Source organism: Pteropus medius, unplaced genomic scaffold (assembly GCF_902729225.1).
Source record: "Pteropus medius unplaced genomic scaffold, Ma_sr-lr_union100, whole genome shotgun sequence".
Taxonomy (NCBI): domain Eukaryota; kingdom Metazoa; phylum Chordata; class Mammalia; order Chiroptera; family Pteropodidae; genus Pteropus; species Pteropus medius.
In genome coordinates this window covers 2245967-2264968 of record NW_024350399.1, presented here as the reverse complement: position 1 = coordinate 2264968, position 19002 = coordinate 2245967, and the positions used below count along the sequence as shown (strand labels likewise).

General features: G+C 45.9%; 1 protein-coding gene across 1 annotated transcript; it reads right to left on the bottom strand.

Moving 5' to 3' along the window:
• Positions 1 to 4295: 4295 nt before the first annotated feature.
• Positions 4296 to 7172, bottom strand: SLAMF9 (SLAM family member 9). The gene is made up of 4 exons (XM_039840006.1): positions 6860 to 7172; positions 6079 to 6420; positions 5016 to 5288; positions 4296 to 4669 (listed from the first exon to the last, which is right to left on the bottom strand). The coding sequence occupies exons 1-4, from the start codon at positions 6903 to 6905 to the stop codon at positions 4464 to 4466; spliced, it is 867 nt and encodes a 288-aa protein (XP_039695940.1). The 5' UTR covers positions 6906 to 7172; the 3' UTR covers positions 4296 to 4463.
• Between the last annotated feature and the right edge of the window lie 11830 nt (positions 7173 to 19002).

Here is a 19002-nt window from a genome sequence, read left to right as displayed (position 1 = left end):
GATCCACTCAGCGCCTCCTCTAATCTCCTCCCCAATCCCCAGCCCCACCTCCGCCCATTTCTTCTCTGGCCAGACTGGAAATACCTGTCTGCACTGGCGAGCTCCCACATCCTGCCCAGGCGCCTCCCGCAGTATGCGGAGGGGAAGGCTGCGCCCCAGCTGAGGTTGCCAAGTCAGCTCCCGCCGCAGCACCGGCCGCAGCACCCAGCACCAACCTCCCAGAGAAACAGGCCCAGAGGGGAGAAATGAGAAACATCTTGACACTGGTGGTTGAAAGAAGAGGAATGAAATAAATTATCACTTACTGAACCCCTGCAGGTGCCATAACCTGGACTCCATGCTTTGTAACTCTTATATGACGTACAGAGAAACCCTGTGAAGTAGGTATGGCTCCAGGTGATTAATGAGAAAACCAAGGCTCAACGAACAAGGTGAAGTAACTTGTCCAAGCCTTTCCATCTAGGACATGGTAGAGCCTGATTCAGACCCAGCCCCGACTTCAGTAACCCACCCCCTTGGAGACTTCAACCTCAGGCACAAGGATTTCTTGCACCTCTGCCCTTCTGAGCTTTCTTCTTCCTTAGTTTGGTGCTGCCTCACAGATGGATGCAGCTTAGTCACCTTCACCACCAGGCTTAAGCAGTTATGCTTTCCTTCAGGAAGCCTTCCCTGAAAGCACATTGATATCACCCCAGTATGAACTCCTTTGACTCAAACTGATTGCACCAGGCATCTGATTCATGAAATCGTGGCCTTAACGTCAGGAGAGACCACTGTTCACACCAGTGTCCTTGCTTCCTGCAGGTGACCAGCCAGCCCCATCTGACCACATCCTGGGCCAGGAAGTTCACCACCCACCACCATTCCAATTTTAAGAACTCTAATTGCTGGAAAGTTCTGCCTGGTGTAAACTTCTGGGTGCCTGAGATGGAAATGTGGAGGGGGAACAGGAGGAGAAGGGGAGGCAGGAGCAGTGTCATGGTCTCTCCCACCATCCCTCCAGCAGATTCTCCCAAAGTGGCAGCTTTCAGCAATACTCTACAATGAAACAAACTGAACTAACAGCGATGAGACTGTAATGAAAACATGTTAGTGGACACACATGAAAGTAAGGCGAGGCAGAGTGCCTAGGAAAGATGGTTGAAGCATCTTTTATCTCTTTGCACCAACCAGCGGGAAAAGAGCTACCTCCTTCACCGTGGAAACACTTCTGGTCCAAAGGTTTCACTTCTGCTGTCTCCAGTGTTTTCTTGAGGATAAGCTAATCTCACTTGAACATTAAAATAAATTTTTGTAAATTTGGGATTTAAATGATTTCAATATTTAAAAGTGTATGATACAGTCATTTTTTCTGGAAGCTTATTTGTGAGTTTTATTATGGTCATTTTGCTGTGATTCAGGTGTATCTTGTTGGCTTGTTGGTAAGAAAAGTAACCTAGTGCTATAATTTGTTCCCTCACCATGTGATATATAAAAAGTGAAAGAAAAAAAAAAAGCCCCTGAGGCTTCAAACTAAAAATTTTCCTTGGTTGTCCTCAACCCATAGCCATTACTCTCTGGGGAAGTTCATCTAACCAGCTAGAATTCTGCCTAACCAAAGTATCAGGCAGCCCACATGTTTTCAACTTGTTGACAAGAAGGTCAGAAAAGGTTGTCAATTCCAGCAACTTTGTTGACTACATGCCCATGACCACTGGTCCTGTCACCTGATGAGAAGACAAGTATGATTTCTCCTAGACTGTCATTTAACTGTTGGTGTGTCTGTCTTCTGTCCCCATGAGCCCATTCCATGAGCATGTGGAGCCTGTCTAGCTCATCACTGAATTCCCCTACAGCCCTTAGTCTCTCAGAGGAGTCCTGCCCACCTCTCCAGACTCATTTCTCACCCACCCCCTTATCTATCACACACAGTGCCTGGCTTTGCAGTCCCTAGATTTCACTGTGCTCTTTCACATATCAGTGTCTTTCCCCTTAACTGCTGTCTGGCTAGGATGTCCTTTTTCTCCCTTCCCTGGACTTCCTGCTAATCGTGTGTCAAATTATATTTACCTCTTCCCTCCAGGACATCCAGTCCACCACACCCTCACCTTCGCTTACAGCCTTTGTCACACCTCACTATACTTATTATATCTTTACAGATCTTACAAAGTTCCTTGAGGGAAGACAGTGTCTTTTCTTCCTCTTCCAAGCTAGCTCAGTGCCTGACACTTAGTAGGTGCTTAAATGTTACCCTCCTTCTCTCAGGTTGCTTTCACCTGTTTCAAAGGATGAGCAAACTTTACAAACTGCAGTGCTATCTGGTGATTATTATCCTGGCTTCCTTCAGAGGAAGAAGCCTGGGCCTCTCTGAGTTTGTATTCCACCTTCTTTAGGGTCTCAGCCTTCCTATTCCAGGTGCCCTGGGTTATTTGGGGGCCTCAGCCTTTCTCTGTTCAGAGGCTGCATGGGAGAAGAGGGGACTTTGCCAAATTCCAGGGCAAGCCCTGGGCCAGCTGTACAGGGACCATTCACTCCTTTATTACTTTCTGCATGCCTGACTCAGCTGTATTAGGAACAAGCTGCCCCTGTGTATGCAGGATAAATTCCGGTTGATTTTTCCAGTCTTCAGAAAGATATTAAGGAGGTAAAGGAAATAGGGGCTGCAGGCTTGGCCCTAGAACTCAGGCCTTTTTGAAGGTGGAACTACTCAGGCCAGAAGAAGAGGCAGCGACTGCCTCAGGCCTCCCAGCAGGACCAGGGCTCAGGCCTGCCCAGAATAGAATGGATGTTGCCAGTCAGGAGCAATTTGGGGACTAGTTACTCACCCTCACTACCTCCTTCCCAAGCCCCAATGGGCTTCCTCTCCTGCACATAAACCTAGAAAGGAAATCCCTGCTTACCTCCTGGCCCTGATTCCTTTCCAGCCAGGGACGCCTGGCTCTTGGCTCCCACTGCTTAGACCCACATGTTCTGTTTTCCTAAAAGCAGTGTCCTTGATCTCCCCAATTCCCCAATGCATCCCACAGCCCCTTCACAGTCTAATATCCCTTCTCTTGGAAGACATTTTGGAGGTCAGCATCCTTCTTCTCACAGAGAGGGTAACACAAGGTCCAGGGAAATTCAAGTATGGCTTCTGTCACACGGCTGTCTCCCGACCCCTCAGTCTCCTCTTCTAAAACTCCCCAGGCTCCCCAGCTCCTCCTGCTTCTGTGAGAGCCATGGTACTCTCATAGCCATGTCTCTGTAAGAGCTCCAATCAGCGGTATTGATGCCTGTCTCTCCTTCGAGGTATGTGTTCCTTGTGGAAAGGGACTGTGCCCCAGTGGATGTTTCCTAAACAAAGCGTTTCAAGCTAGAGATGAGTGGTAGAGCAGAGCCCAGGTTTCCTGAGAGCTAACCCAGTGCTGTCCCTACCGAATCCTACACCATCCACTCCAATTCACTCACTACCTACACGTGTCCAGTTGCTTGGGTGTTTTCCAAGCCTCTCCCCAATGCCCCCGGCCCATGGCAACTGCACAAGATCTGATTAGGGGAGGATGGTCAAGTCTTGGGCAGTGGCAAATCAGGCCTGGGTGAGGAATTCAGGCTGGTCACTGGGCTAGGGAAAGAGCAAGAACAAAAACTTAAGGGCCTTTGCCCAAGGCGGGTAGTGTGTAAGGGGTGGGCATTAACGAGGACAAGAGTCCAGAGAGGTCTGAGACATGGAAATCTACAGAGCAAGGACCGACAAGACAGTAACACCAACCACAAACAGAGGTCAAGGGTCCAGACCTTAGCTATTGATTCAGCTGAGTTATCACCCCTCTGTGGTAGGCACCAGAGACCCAGAGCCCCTGGCATCAAAGAGATGACTGAAAGGTCCGGGGCTCACTCAGACCCAGAGTAGAACTGCACTAGTGGTTTCCTGTCTCCCAGGCAGCACAGCTTCTAGATGGGGGTGGGTTGCATGGGGGTAGTTAAGTGAACTCCTCTGCCAGGGTGGAAATAGAGCTGTGAGAGCAGAAGAATCTTAGCAGGAACAATACACCCACGTAGGGCTCTCAGTTCCTGCAATGCTCTCATTGAGGAGTCACGGATTTAATTAGATTAGAAGAAATCTCTCGCTTTTCTTATTTAAAGTGTAAAATGTTTTACGTGTTGGTGGGGAAGGAGATAGATAGTAAATAATAACACACTAACACCACATTGTGAAGACTCACTTCCACCCCTAAAGGCAGGCATGGGAAAGCATGGGGCCTTAGAAGGGGAAACCTGGAGTAGAAGCAAAGGCAGGAACACAGGTTGGCCAGAGTCACCCAGCTCCTCCAGAATGGTGGTCACTTAATTCAATTTTACTGCCAGACAATCTTCGCTGTGAGAGTACGGCCCTTTGGATACCCACCGTCAGCCCCAGGAAAAGTAGAGCATGGGGAAGAGAGGGAGGATTCCTTGGGCTCTGGAAAGATACAGTGGTCAGGACAGGGACCCCCCCACAGGGGTAGTCAGGCCAGGACCAGGCCAGGCTTCCCTTTTTTTCTCAGCCTCATTCTGTTTCTCCTGAGTTTCTTCATCCTTGGCGTCTTGCATCTTGTCTGGCCTTGGATGAGCCACAGCCCCACAGCCAGAGTTATCAGGAGCAGGAGAAGGAACAATACCTTGGTCAGGAGGCAGAAGGAATCTGAGGCCTTCTCCAAAGGGTAGCCAGGATCTGGGACAGAAGAAAAAAGGAGAGGGGGCTCACCAGCAGGAGGGGCGAGGTCCGGATGATACCTACCCCAAATCCCACAGTTGTGTCTCAAGTTCACAGTCAGTTGATATTCCTTTGCAGGTGTCTCTGGAAGCCCAGGGACTGAGATCTGGGGAGCAATCTCAAGCTAAGTGAGAGAATAAAAGAGACTTTGGAAGTTGGGAGCTCCCTCCTCAATCCAAAGGTGAAGTCTCTATGGGAGGGAGTTAGGTTCTTGATTCCATGTACTCTCTTCAAAAGAACTGAGGGAGGGAGGTGGTGGTCTTAAGGGCCTGCTGTAGCTCAGAGCTGTCTGGATTCCTGGTACCTGCACAGAAGGTCCCAACGGGGATGAGACGGGAACTGATGTTGCTGATGGGATTGCTGGCCCTGCAAGTGTAGGAGAGGGCATTGTCCCCAGGCCTCCAGAATGTGTGGAGGACAGAGCCTTCATGTGCTGTGTCATGGCTATCCTCCTGGGACATCCAGCTGTAGGTCACATCCAGGCCTGCCTTCTCTACAGAGCATGTCAGGGACATATTACAGGAACCTTCCTCAGAGATCTCAGAGTTCACAGTGATGCGTGGTTCCGACAGCCGTCCTGGATGAAGGAGGAACACAAAGCCCCGAGGTAATCAGGGGTCGGGTCTGTTATGCTAAGTTCCTCAACATTGGGGTACAGGCGCTGTCCTCTGTGAGCCCCTCCATCCAAACAACAAATAAGCAAAACTAACGAAACCTAGCCACCATACAACCTGTGCTTCCAGAGTTCCCCAGGCAGCTGCTAAGGCAGACAGAGCTATCTATGGCATCTTCTACCTCCTCTTTATTCCTTGCCTTCTCTCTCTTTCTCTAGCACCCCACTTTCCTCCAAACTTCATTCTGCCTCCTTGATCTCAGAACATATTGTCACCCTCCTGGCAACATTTATAGTTTAATCAGTGTCTCTGCAAGATTCAAGGCAGAATTCCAGTCAATGTCACAGGCGCTAAGAAGAAACTTGGGTTCAAGTAAAGGGGAGACACTGATTAACAGCCCTCAAGTCACACAGGAGGATAAAAGGCTCCAGAATGGAGGTGACATTCACCCCAGGATGCAAAATCTCACTGGGAGAGGAAGGTCTCCTAGATGTCTACAGACAAAGCCTCTGAACTCACTTTCTCTGTGTTGGGCACCTCCACAGGAACAACCTCCATGCCCAGGGCCTTGCTGTTCTAGGTTACTTCACCTGTGGTGGCAGCCTAGATGCTGGGGTCAGGCACACTGGAGACAATCTGCCTTTCAGTCCCAGCCCCTCAAACCATAACCCAACTCTGACACCCCTCCTCCTTTGCATGGGAAGCTCAAGAAAGCCAGAGGAAGCAGATTTGTGGTTCCTAAAGTAAACTCACGGTAGATATGTAGATTGTAATGCTGTGTGGTGGAGATTAGGGATGTCCTCAGGTTAACTTGAGCTTGATAAGGCCCTGAGTCCTCCCAGCTCAGATTGCTGATGTGCAGGGAGTAACTGGGATCCAGGAAGCTCACTCGACCCTGGTAGTGAGAGTTGGTCACCGTGATAGTAGCTGGATGTCCCTCTTTCCCTGGCACCACAATGGCAAGCATTATGTGGGAAGACCAAATGATGTCCTCAACCTCTTCAGAGGATGGTATTTCCAGGGGAAGGCTGATGGACTCCTGAAGTACTGCAACCACTTCTTTGAAATCCACACCATCTCCAGAATCCCCTTTGACTGCAGGTAAAGGAAGAAAAGAGATGCAAACAGCCCAGCTAGTGTCTCTGGGCTGCTGAGCCTGGCAGCAGGGCCTTGGTCTCAATCTCAGTTGAGTAGCTTCTATGGCCCCACACTCAATCTTGTCCTACAGCTGCCTCTTCTAGCTTTAGCTTTCTGCTGCACCTGACTTGAGCCCCTACCAGGGGTTGGCTTCCATCTGTGCCCTCGCCCTCCAAATTTTACCTTCTCTTTTTGCCATCTTGGAGCTGTTCTTCTTCTCATATCTCCAAGTTTCCTCATCTCTTGGTTCTGCCCTGAAGCCATACCCTATTCCTCTTCACTCCAGAAGAGCTAAAGCATTCAGCCCCACAGGAGGTGCCTTGCTAGCCCAAGGCCCAGCAGAACAGAACAGAGTGGGAAGGATACACTTCTGTCCCAGAGCTGCAGTCTCTCTCACCTTCCCGAAGCAGCAAGAGGAGGAGCAGCCATGGAAGGGCCCCCATGGCAGCAGCCCTGAGCTCCAGACTGTGAAGAAGATAAACTGTCAGGAGGCTACAAGATTCAATGACTGAGGAGAGGGAAATAATTCTCACCCTATCTCCAGCCCTCTAACTTCCTCTGTCCTCACGAAGCCCCTCCCCATCCTTCTTAGGAAGAATTCTCTCTCTGAGCCTCATTGTCAAGATGGTTTACCCAATGATTCATGTTTCCTGTTCAGCAACTCAGCTCAGATCCCATTTCCTAAGTGAAATCTTCCTAGAATCCTCACCCTCTGTGTTCCCAGACCTCCCAGGCATATCGCCTCCCTTGAACTCTTAGAACACTCCTTATCCAGCCTTTGAAAGTGCCTGTGTTGTTTGATCATTTGATCTTATAAACATCTTTATCTCCATAGAAAGACTCCATTTTGGGGACATCTCGTATGCCCCACCATTTCTGGTTCCCATACTAGATGCTTGCAGCAGTCAACTGGTATTTTTGGAATGGATGAGTGAATTAAGTTTTTCTATTTCAAGCCAGTTATGTTCCCAATTGAGAGACTTATTTAGAGGAAGAAAAAAATTGACCCTCTTAAAAAAGCAGTTTGGACTGGAGAGCTGATCGAGGTTGTTAATATTATGGAAAGACTTTAAATCATTTTGTGAGGATATGATCTAGATCAAAACTATAGGAAATGAGATCGAATGTAAGTGCAGGGAATCAAAAATCTTTCTGATGGTCAGAGCTGTCCAGGACACACTGGGTGACTTTGGGAAGTAGTTTCTGGCCCTGCTATTCAAACTAAGACTGGAAAATCACTTGCTTGAATATTTTGCAACATCTCTGGCATTGGATTGCATATAGAAATAGATGTGAACAAAACCAACTCCATCTTTGTATCCTGAAGTTTTCATGCTGGACCTTTGACCAACCTTATTGTCCTTAGCAAGCATATCAAAGCTTTCTAGTTGATGATTATCTATGTTCTTTAAAATGTAGTCATAAATATTTTTGTTAATAATGGCCAGAATGAGATGACAACTGAGATAAATATCAACCAGGTGATTGCATTGATAATAAACAATCATCTGTCACAAGATCATCAAGAGGTACGGTCCCTGGTGCTACTACTGCCTTCTTGGTCTTGTCAATCATTTGTACCTGAGTTACACTATTTAAAAAGTACTGTAATAGGAGTCTGTTAGTGGAGAATAATTCGCACAGAAGTGCTGGGTTATCTGTCTTCTCCAACCCTACATTCCTGTAAGTAAATTACCCTATAATAAATTCTGTTTTATAGTCTATGGAGTTGCCTGCCTTGTCTCTCAATACCTTCTTGTTACAGTGGCCATTACACCTTTGCCTCACCGTCAGGCAGAGGGATACTCAAACTAGATAATTTTTAAGTTTCTTCTAATACTCAATTCTATGAGTCTGTACTGCAATGAGGAAGCAAGAGTGGTGTCTCAAAACTAAGGGCATAGAGGAGGCAGAAATACCCAGTTCTGGTCTCATGCCAACATCTGACACCTTTAGGTTAGCAAATTCAGCACTCAATCAAATTATTTATTGAGAAGCTTCTATGGCTCAGACACTGTCCTAAGTGCTGGGGGACCAAGAATTTTAGATCATGACTTCATGGAGATCATAGGTTCACAGCTGACCATGAACTGTCAACTACATGTCTGATGAGTCCTACCAAAGGAAAAATTGGGGAGCCTATAACAAGGGGGTTTAGCAAAGTTCAAGCCAAGAGGGTTGGGGAAAAGCTTTCAGGGAGAAATGATATTTATGCTGAGATTTCAAGGATGAGTAGAATCTTCTAAGTGAAGAAGATAATGAAGTAGTTGTAGGTAGTTGTTAAAGTTCAACTTATGAACATCGAACCTTGGGGACTGGGGTTTTTGAAAACGTAGGTCAGGTCTCAGCCTGAGTATGAATACTTTTTATGTAATCTTCCCTTTAAAAAAATAATAAAATTAAAGCAAAGGGGAAAAAAAAAAGTCACGTGCATAATGTTCAGAGTTTCAAGGGTGAGTATATCAGTTAGGTTCTCTGAGAAGCAGATGTTGGAGTTAAGAATGAAAGAGGAAGGGTTATGTCTATAAAATATAAAAGGGGAAGGAAGCAGAATTGAGCAAGGAGAGCCTAGAACCACAATGCAGAGCAGTCTCTGCTCCCTCAGCAGGAAGGTCTGAAGCTTAGAGCCAGCACCCTCACTGCGCATGGTCACTGCCTGGGCCCTGCAGGCCCTGCAGCTGGAGGCTGTCAGTTAACTAACTGCACCTCCTGAAGTTCTCTCTTGAAAGGAGGTCCAGGGGCACCTTCATTGCTGCCACAGTGAATGTGCTGGTCAGCCAAAAGGTAACTGTTCAGATTAATTAACCCCATCTCCAGAAACAGTGAATTATGTCTTTTGAGAAAAGTAATTTCAGCCCCCTGCCCCCATCCTCACTAAGCCCTCCCAGTCTAGTGTGGACAAAGTACTTTTCAGGGCACAATTTTCAAGTGCTCTGAAAATCTGATTTTCATTCTAGCTCATAGATTGTGATCACAATGTAACCCCATTTCTGCTTCTTACTGCCTCATTAATCTTACTCAGTGAAATAGTCTTCCCTGCCCCAGGTAAGAACTCTGGCCTTGGTTTCTGGTCTCAGTTCAGAAATGAGAACTTTCTGTGCTATGTAATATACAAAATTCCAAACTTGAATTAGAATCAAACTTGTCCCAGTGTGGGTCTGTTTCTTGCAGAAGCCTACAATGGGAGAAGAGGAGGAAGCTCCTCTTTGCTATCAGCTTGCTCCTCCACCCCTAACCCTAACCCTAATCCTAACCACATCCCTCAAATCACCTCCCCCAACTCCTGTCCCCTTGTCCAGGAGGGTAGGCGGACAGGGTGAGGTGATGAAATTGTTCTTATCTGGCTGAATGGTTTTGCTCTCTGCAGGTCTGGCTGATGGTTAAGATGAACTCTTTTCCCTTGAAGGACAGTTGTATGGGTTCTTAAGAGATTCCACTGGTTCCCTCTCTTCTACCCTTCACTCAGGGTGAATGTATCTCTATTCTGGGTGGTCCTTTGAAACTCCTTCCTCAAACCCTGGACACCTTGGCCATACATCTCGTCTCTCCTCTCCCCTCCGGCTGTCCCCACTGTATAGCACCCAGGCCAACCAAGCAGGTTGTCTCATGGGTGGCCACCAGTTGCCCAACATTTCTCACCCTGACGGATTCCAAAATCTACAACACCACACCGCACTCCCAGCTGTCTCACAGGAGTCAGATCTCAGTCTGCAATGGTTTTTAGCTCTCCCAGGCCAGTTTTAGGCTCCCGTTTCCACAGATCCTCAACAGCAGGGCACATATTTTGAAGTTCTTCAAGTCCTTTCCTTGAAGTCCCCCTCACCTGTCTTCTGGTCAGAGATAAAACATCATCTATCCTTTGGGGGAGGAAATGAGAAATCACAATAAAGTAACAGTTATAGCAGGTCTTTAAATAATGATGTTTTGTTCAAAGTTGTTTCATAAACATGTTGGTGAAAATAAAAACTTAAGTCTTATTTACATCAATTAGACTGTAGTAAAACTGGTTTCGTTATACACGGTTTTGCTTAGTCTCTAAACCTATCAACGATATTAAGTGAGGACTTACTCTACTTCCAAAGAAATCTCTTTCCAATCTCCCTCTCCCAACTCTCTAACCATGGTTGAATGAAGGGGTTCCAAGAGTGGTGACATAGGTTCTTCTTCATTACCATTGTGAATTTCACAAAGGGAAGTCTCCTCTTACTGCCTTTGACCTCCTGATACCTGTCACATAGACACTTTAGTGTAACCACAGTGAGGAGAGTTGCAGCTGACATCTGGCTTGTAGCATACACTTAGGGTTCCCTTACCACAGCCTTTGACCCAGCTGATCTCTGCATTGCTCTGGTGGACCGTTTCATGATTGTGCCCCTGAACCCCAAAGTTTACATCTCTGTTATTCTGCTTCAGGACTTTCTCTGAAGCAGTGGAATGTCCTCAGCCCAGGTTCAGTACAGTGGAGAAGTGGGGGGATAGTGCAGATTACGGGGGTGACCCCTGCCAAGGAAGTGCTGAGTTGGTGGCTAGATGTCCCAGCCTCCCTGCCTTTCACGGGACAATTCTGAGGCTTATTCTCCATGATTCTTCAGAGGGATGGAGCCCCGGCTGCCTACAGTGGAAACCAGCCATTAATATACCCTCTACTCCTTTTCTCCCTTCAACGTCTCATGTTCCTCATTATTTCAGGTTTCCTGGGTCATCTCCCAAAAAGAGTTCCTCCTCCCAAGTTCTCGTCAAAGGCCCTCTTTGGGTGGAATGTAGAATAAGAGACTATTATACATGAAAAGTAGTTGAGCCAATAAAATTTAGACTCCCTCTCTCTTCTGCCTCCATCTTTAGGATCAAATAGTCAATGAGAAATAAGCCTTTCACCCCAATTCTTCTGATAGAACAGCCTTAGGAAAGAGGGGCCAACATAAAACTGGTCCTGCTCTGATGGAGAAGATGGGGTGATAACAAAGGTCGAAACTTTGATCAAACTTTCCCCCCAGTTTCTCTTTGGGTCTGGAAAGATTCAGAGCCACACGGCTGAGCCATGTTCCTGGAAGAGCCATTAGCAGGTAAGTTCCAAATAAGTCATCTTCTAGTCTAATCACAGGATCTGCTGTGCACCTGACACATCATTTGCCTTTTTTTCTTTTCTAAGTGTCAAGGTTAAAAGAGATTATTCAGCTGAACCATGAAGGTGGCTGGAGAGAATTGAAACAGTCTGTAAATTCTTGAAGTAAACAAAGGAGCCATTATAAAACAGAGGAGAAAGGAGTGTCCCTTGCAGACAGACCAGCCAGTACAGAATCCCCGAGGTGGGACAGAGCAGAGCACATGGAGGCACAGACAGAATCCCACCAGGTAGGGCCAAGACAATGAAATGGAGAGAAGATGAGAGGAGGCTGCAAAGATGCACTGGAACCAGCTCACCAGAGCCTAGAGTTTATGTCACACTCTCTCAAGAAGTTTACTTTAAAAAAAATAACCATAAAAAAGAAGTAAACCTTTCATGGGCAGGAGAAATATAGGGTGGAGGTGAAAGGAGAACATGAATAGAGGGAAAGTCTCAGTGCTGTTGATTTTTTTAAGATAGGAGAGATTTGGACACATTTAAATGTTGAGAAGAGAAGCAAGTAGGGCGTGGAGTTGAAGGCGCAGGGAAGAACGGAGATGATGGATGGAGCAAGACCTGAGAGATTCAGAGCCCAGGAGGAAGAACTGGTTTAGATTGTAAGATGGCCCTTCATTATAGTAAGAAAAGGTGGTCAGAGACTCAAACAGATTTGTATGTGCCAAAAAGTTAAGGGTAATCCTGTCTGGTGGTTTCAATTTTCTCTCTAAAGTAGAGGCAAAGTTATCTGCTAAGGGTGTATGTGTCAGAAACAGATATTTCAGGAGAATGGACAAAGTTTGAAACAGATAAGATGACTCCGTCCAGGTTTCTAGGGACAATCCTGTTTTAAGCCTGTTGTCCTGGCCTAATTATTAATAGTGTCCCCTTTGACTTTTAGAAAATGTCTTAGTTTGTGGGATAAATTATATGGTTACCCTAGAACAGGAGAAAATCTTATTAAAGGAATAATAAGATTTCTTATTAGTCCTCATGGTGAGACAGCTAAGCCTTAAGAGTTCAAGGCCACCGGTAGCTTTTCTGGTCAACAAATTGCCCTGAAGATCTGGAGGATTATAATGATTCCTTCCTTGTCTCTCTGACATCACACATCACAGATCCCAGATTGGTTTTTAAAGACACACACACACACACACACACACACACACACACACCCTTTCCTCAACTTCTCTGGTAAGTACAATTTGTCTGCTCTTCTTTCTTGAGATTGACTTGCCAGGTTATATTAACTTAGGGAGAGGGCAAGAGAATTAAAAATGTTAAATCAAGCTACATTCAGAGAGTGCAATATTTTGATCAGCTCTGCAGCCAGGCTAAGAACAAAGGAAGACTTCTGCCGGGATTGCTAACAGCCCATTCCTCACACCTGTGAAGGGGAAATAGGAACAACAGAGTCTTTAAGTGGCGCCCTACACAAATAAAATCAGTCATTCCCTACGGCTAAAACCATGGAGAACCTATGGATTAAAGGCGGGAACTGCCCGCAGGCCTTTCAGGCTACATTCTCCTTCCTCACTGTATATCAAAGGAAATGGGAACTAAAGAATGATATATAAACTTACTCCTTCTCAGTCTCTCTTTCAGTCCCTCTCACTGTCATTCTCTCAGTACTCCTTATTCTCTCTCACTGTCCCTCTCACTCTCTGCCTCTGAGAGGAGCTCTTACCTTATCTGCAGAGTGTTACCCCTTTTTTCTAATAAACGTTCCTTTTGACTCTAACTTTGGCATATATGTTGAATTCTTTCTACACTCTCTACCAAAAGACCCTCTTCTTCTCTCGGTGCAGGGCTTGGTCGCTCTGCCACTCAGGGAAATTTGACCTGTCCTGCAATAGTAAGTTCTCTGCTTCTTCCTTGTTTATTCTCAAAATGCAAATTTTGTGCTATCTGCATCAAAATCACATGAAGGACTGGTTACAATGCTGATTCCCTGACCCTGCTCCAGACCCAGGGAATCGGGATGCAGGGAGAAGTTTGCAAGTCCACCTGCTTATCAAGAGATTCTACTTATACTCTAACGTTTGAGAATGCCACACTGCCTGCTTCTCTGTTTCGCTGAAGCAGAGGAAGTTCCCCAGCCAGCAATGCCTTTGTCTCCAAGCACAAAAGGTCTATTTCTCCCTGAGTGGAGCTGTGGAACTGCTGCCTTCTTGGGCTGCGCTTCCTAGAGCCTGAGAAGAGCTCTGGGGCTTTACATCTGTCCTCCTGGGAGACCTTTTTGGAGTTCAAAGAGCTGTCTCCTGGACTGGGGGTCAGGGGAGCAGGTACAAGGCCAGGACCTTCTTATCTGAGATGTCAGCTTTTATCCCTTGATAGATGTGGATATTGAAAACAGTTCTGTTGATCAAACAAACAAAGTTTAGAATCAACTGATCTCTTCCAATCCCTTATTTTACAAATTAAAAACACAAGAAATAAAACCCGGAGGTCCAGGTGGTGTAGGAACTTCTCCAAGACCACACAGTTTAATGGCAGAGCTAAGGCCAAAACCCAGGTCTTCCAGTGTCTTGCTGGCAGGACTTTATTGATTAAACTCATTTGAAATGTAATAGGTAATGTCCCAGCACATAGAAAACCCTCAGCAAATGTTATTATTGTCGGTGTCATTATTAATTTGTATTTGCATTCATTTGTTGTTATTTATTTGTATTTGAGACTGGTGGCCCCCAAAGAGAGTCCAAAGGGAACAGAAGGGAGTGACCTGAGGAAAGCCAGCTGGCCACCCAGATAAGTCTGCACAGAGTGATATTTTTCTTAGCAAATTCAGCACTGATCAGGCTCCAGCTCTCCACAGTACAGGCTCAAAACTCCAGTTCATCAATGTCCCAGAGTTGATCAGGATCTGGGATGCAGCCTGATTTTATTAGAGCCTCATCAATTGATATGTAAAATTAGCCGTTCATCCTACAAATATTTATGCAGCTCCAATTAAGTGCCAGGCACTGTTCCAGATGTAGATGCAGCAGTGAACAGAAACACATCGAGTTTCCATTACAGTTAGAGCGGGGCTTCGGGGGAGAGAACAATATACACCAAATAAACAAATATGTAACAGCAAGTAATCAAGTGCTGTGAGAGAAGACAGAGCAGGAAGAAGGAATAGAGAGAAATGGAGGAATGAAGTCCACTTCCTCGAGGGCATTCAGATCAAATTCTCCAGTCACAGGTGCATTGCCCTGATGGCTCCTCTTGGCACACAGTCAGAATGCGGAGTTATCAGTGGAAGGCTGCTGGCAGAGCACAGTGTTAGAGGACAGATGATCTATGATTCAACCACATGGTTCAAGGGACCATGCTTATATAAAGTGCTAATATTCGTGGAAGCTGGGTGAAGGGTATACAGAAACTCTGTAATTCTATAAATCTAAAATTATCTCAAAATAAAACGTTTTAAATTTTTTTTAATTAAAAAATAAATTTAAAAAAAATTAATTGGTGACAACCCGTATAGTACACACTTCCTGCCAGGCTGCCAAGATACCATGGTATGGCTGACAGAGTCCCCAGGCAGAACTCAGATGGCACTGTCAGAATTTACTTCTGTGACTCTACTTGAAATGAGTCCACATCACTCCATCTTGTTTTTCTAATAAGGTAGTTACATTTGTTTGGTCATTTGTTTCTTTGGGGATAATTTGCAGATTTCATCTCAGATCCACTAAGTATTGACTTCATACTTTGAGACTCAGAAGGAAATTTAATTTTCTTCTTTTCCACAACTAACTAATCCCCTGCCATCACATACACATACACACGCACAATATTTTTCTTGATCACAGCTGCAGCTATTCCATCATAAGATACTAAATGTTCTCACCGGGGAAGACTCTTCTCCCTGTCAAGTTCCCCAATAAGGTTATTACTTATAAAGTTTTTGTGACATACATGATGTCACTTTGTTCTCTGGGTAAAATCTTTCTTCCCAGGGGGCGAGGAGCTGTCTGGAGTCCTGACCTTAGAGCATTGAAGGTGACTTGTAGTTTCAGCCATGGGATGGTGGGACAGGATCTCCTGGAACTGAGAGGTGTTCCCTCTCTGAGAAGAGAGGAGCCTGGTGACAGATCACCAACAATAGAGACATTTTTCTCCCATCTATGGAAATGGCTAAGGAGTGGGGAAGTCCTTGGGGGATCCTGCAGTATACTAGAAGAGGAAATGGAGGGACAGAAGAGGAAGTCGAAGATCTAGGAGTAGCTACCACAACCACTCTGTGGGCAGGAGGAGAAAGGGTGGAAAGGAGAACTTCCCTAGGATTAACCATTCCTGGCACAAGGGTTAGGCAGTTTGACTGGCTGTGAATCACTGCATTGGGAGGGGCTGGATGAGGGGCAAGGGGTATAGTTCCTAACTGGGTACTTTTCACAAGCTCACCTGATGAGATATTAGTTAAAGGTTCTGCAGTTGAGTCCTTCCATTAGAACAATGGTTTCTGAATTTTCAAGAATATCCACACAGCCCTTTCCTCAAAGGAAATATTATAGGAAACCCAATATGTGAAACGGATAAAAATGGACTTTTCTGGAAGAAGCTAGAGGGTTCAGTCCCTCTCAGCTTAAACTCCATGATGAATCCTTGGAGCCCTAAGGGTTCTGTGGAGCTCCCCTCCTCAGGGGTTGCAGATGGCAAAGAATTGAACCAGTAGAAGCAGGTAGAATTTCAGGACTTCTACTCCCATTTCCAACAGAAAGGCTGGAATTTCTTCTATTTACATATTGGGCCTATAAAAAGATTTCCTGTGGGAAAAACTTCCCTTAAAAAACCTGTCCCCTACTCTGCTCAAAAATCCTTTAAAACAGTGTTTATTACTGATTTTTTTTTACCCTTAAAAACACAAGAGAATACTACTATATGCTCCAATAAATAACTAAGGCTTGATCTGGCAACAGTCCCCAAAGCTGGGGTGGGAAGTTTGCCCCCACTGGGGAATCATTAGCCCCAGTTAAGCCAGACACTCAGAGAGCTGAAACCCAGGCCACATCATAAGGACTGTGCAGATTTGCCTTACCAAAGTCCTTTGCTGTGATGCCTAGATCCCATGTGGGAGTTACAAAGTAGAAATATTCAATGGGGCTTTGGAAAAGATGTAGCTAAAGAAACTGTTCCCAAGCATCACACAGTGACCTCTTGAGAAAAAATGCCTCCCAGTGGCTGTTTCCCTGAGCAGTCCTATGATGCCATCACAGACCTCACTGCCCTCAGAGTTGCTGCTGTCAAACAGAGAGCAGCATGTGTAGTCCTCCCATAGCCAGGAGAGAACGCTAAACATGTATTTTGGATACTGACCTTGTTCCCTGCTCCAGCTTATCTTCCTATCCTGTCTTCTTCAGATCTCATTTTCCTAACTGATTGGTGTCTCATCCTGCCACATTGTATGCATTCGGTAAGACACCTGGAAGAGTTTGGCCACGCTTACAGTTAGAAAGAATACAGTCTCCACAAGACCACCCTCACTACTGACACCAATTCCAAGTTCCAGGTGTTCCCCAAACCACCCTTAGTTTCAATAACTTGGTAGAAGGACTCACACAACACACTGAAAGTTTTCATATTTACAGCTATGGTTTATCACAGGGAAAGGATACAGATTAAAATGAGCTACAGGGAGAGTGAATCAGCCCAGGAAAAGTACAAACACATCCTCTCCCTGTGGAATCCTAGGTCAGTGTTACATTCCTGGCATCAATGTGTGAAAATACATACAGAAAAGCTCACCCAAGCTTTGGCCCAGTTTTTATTGGCATTTGATTACATATAGCCTGCACGAATGACCTTTAGTCTCCAGCCCTTCCAAAGGTTGGGCTGATACTTTTAGTCTTCAGTCCTTCTGGAGGCAGAAAAGATACTGTATGGCCCAAAGTCCTTATCATAAATCACATTGTTAGACTTGTGGCCAAGCTTCCAAAGCAAAGACACTCCTATCAGACGTGACATTCCAAAGTCCTGGGGATCACCTCCCAGAAGCCAAAGGCCAGACCTCTCTTTGGGTAAAGTTAATTTTTCACTACACAATATGTTAAATTTATCTTTCTAACAAGATGAGAAGAAGGAAAGAAGGAATGAACCAATCAGTCGAATTGAATCAGTCCAGACTGACCAGGCTCCTGACTATTGCTCCTCATTGATGATAATGCCACAGGGGGAGAAATCAGGTGGGGGGACTCCACCACTGAGCCCCCTGTTAGTTGGCTGTGCTGCTCATGGTCCCTGAGTTGGAAGAGAAGACCTGAGCAAGGGGAGGAGAGAAATCTCGTGTGCCTCTGAGATCAGGGAAGGCATGGAGATGCTGCCGAGGTTGAGACAGATTTGGACTCATTCCACCTTCTCCTATTATTAGGTAAGGGATTCCTAGGCTGAGCAGATTAAGATGGTCATGTGTGTGGTAGGAAGTGGGAGTCCTGGCAGCTTTGCAGAACCATTTGGGACAGATGCTGAGTCGAGGTCATAGCTGGCACCCAAGGTCTACAGCCTAAGAGCCACTCTCACAAGTCTTCAGGTAGCACCTGAGCAAAACAGCTGCCGTTTCTCCCTTGGCACCTCAACGAGTCCTGGGAAGAGGCCACCTATGGTTCCCAAAATACCTCCTGTCTATGAGGTTGCAGAGGCCCCTCTGCAGAGAGGTATACAGATGATGTGATGGCCTACCCCAGCAACTAGGGGAGAAGGAAATGCAGCCAGCTGAGGAGAGGGTGCCTGCAGATCCTGGTGAGAAATGGGAACCAAGGTAAGGATGCAGGGCTTCCTGCGGGTCTCCCCAGTGCACCTGCACACAACGCTCCAGCTCTAGGCTTTCTCTGTTTATGTCCCTGTGTGCACCTCTGTTGGGCTCTCCCCTTCCCAGCAATTTCTCTAACACATGCTGGAATTAGCTTCGACTGCCATAATGAACACAGATTGGGTGACTTAAACAATAGAAATTTATTTTTTCATAGTTCTGGAGGCTAAGTTGGAGACCAAATACCAGCAAGGTAGATTTAGTCCTGACGCCTCTTCTCTTGGCTTGTAGGCATCTGCCAACTCCATGTGTGCCCATGTAACCTTTTCTTTTTCAAGCCTAGAGAAGGAGCATGGTCTATGGAGCTCTCTGGTATCTCTTCTTATAAGGGGACTAATCTTGTTCTAGAGAACAACTTTCATGACCTCATCTAACCCTAATTACTTTTCAAAGACCCTACCTCCAAATACCATCACATTAAGGGGTAGGGCTCAACATATGAATTTGATGGTGGGAGGACACAACATTCAGTCTATGACACACAACCTTATGGCCTGTCTGCAAGAGAAAAGTTGCCTGTGTCTCAGGCCAAAATCCAGATGGCTCAGATTTAGTGAGACCCCAGAAAAGTGGTTCTCTAGAGGGTCCAGTAATTATGATTATAAGAAGGGGCTCATCTAACTGCTTATTTGCATGTGACTTGAGA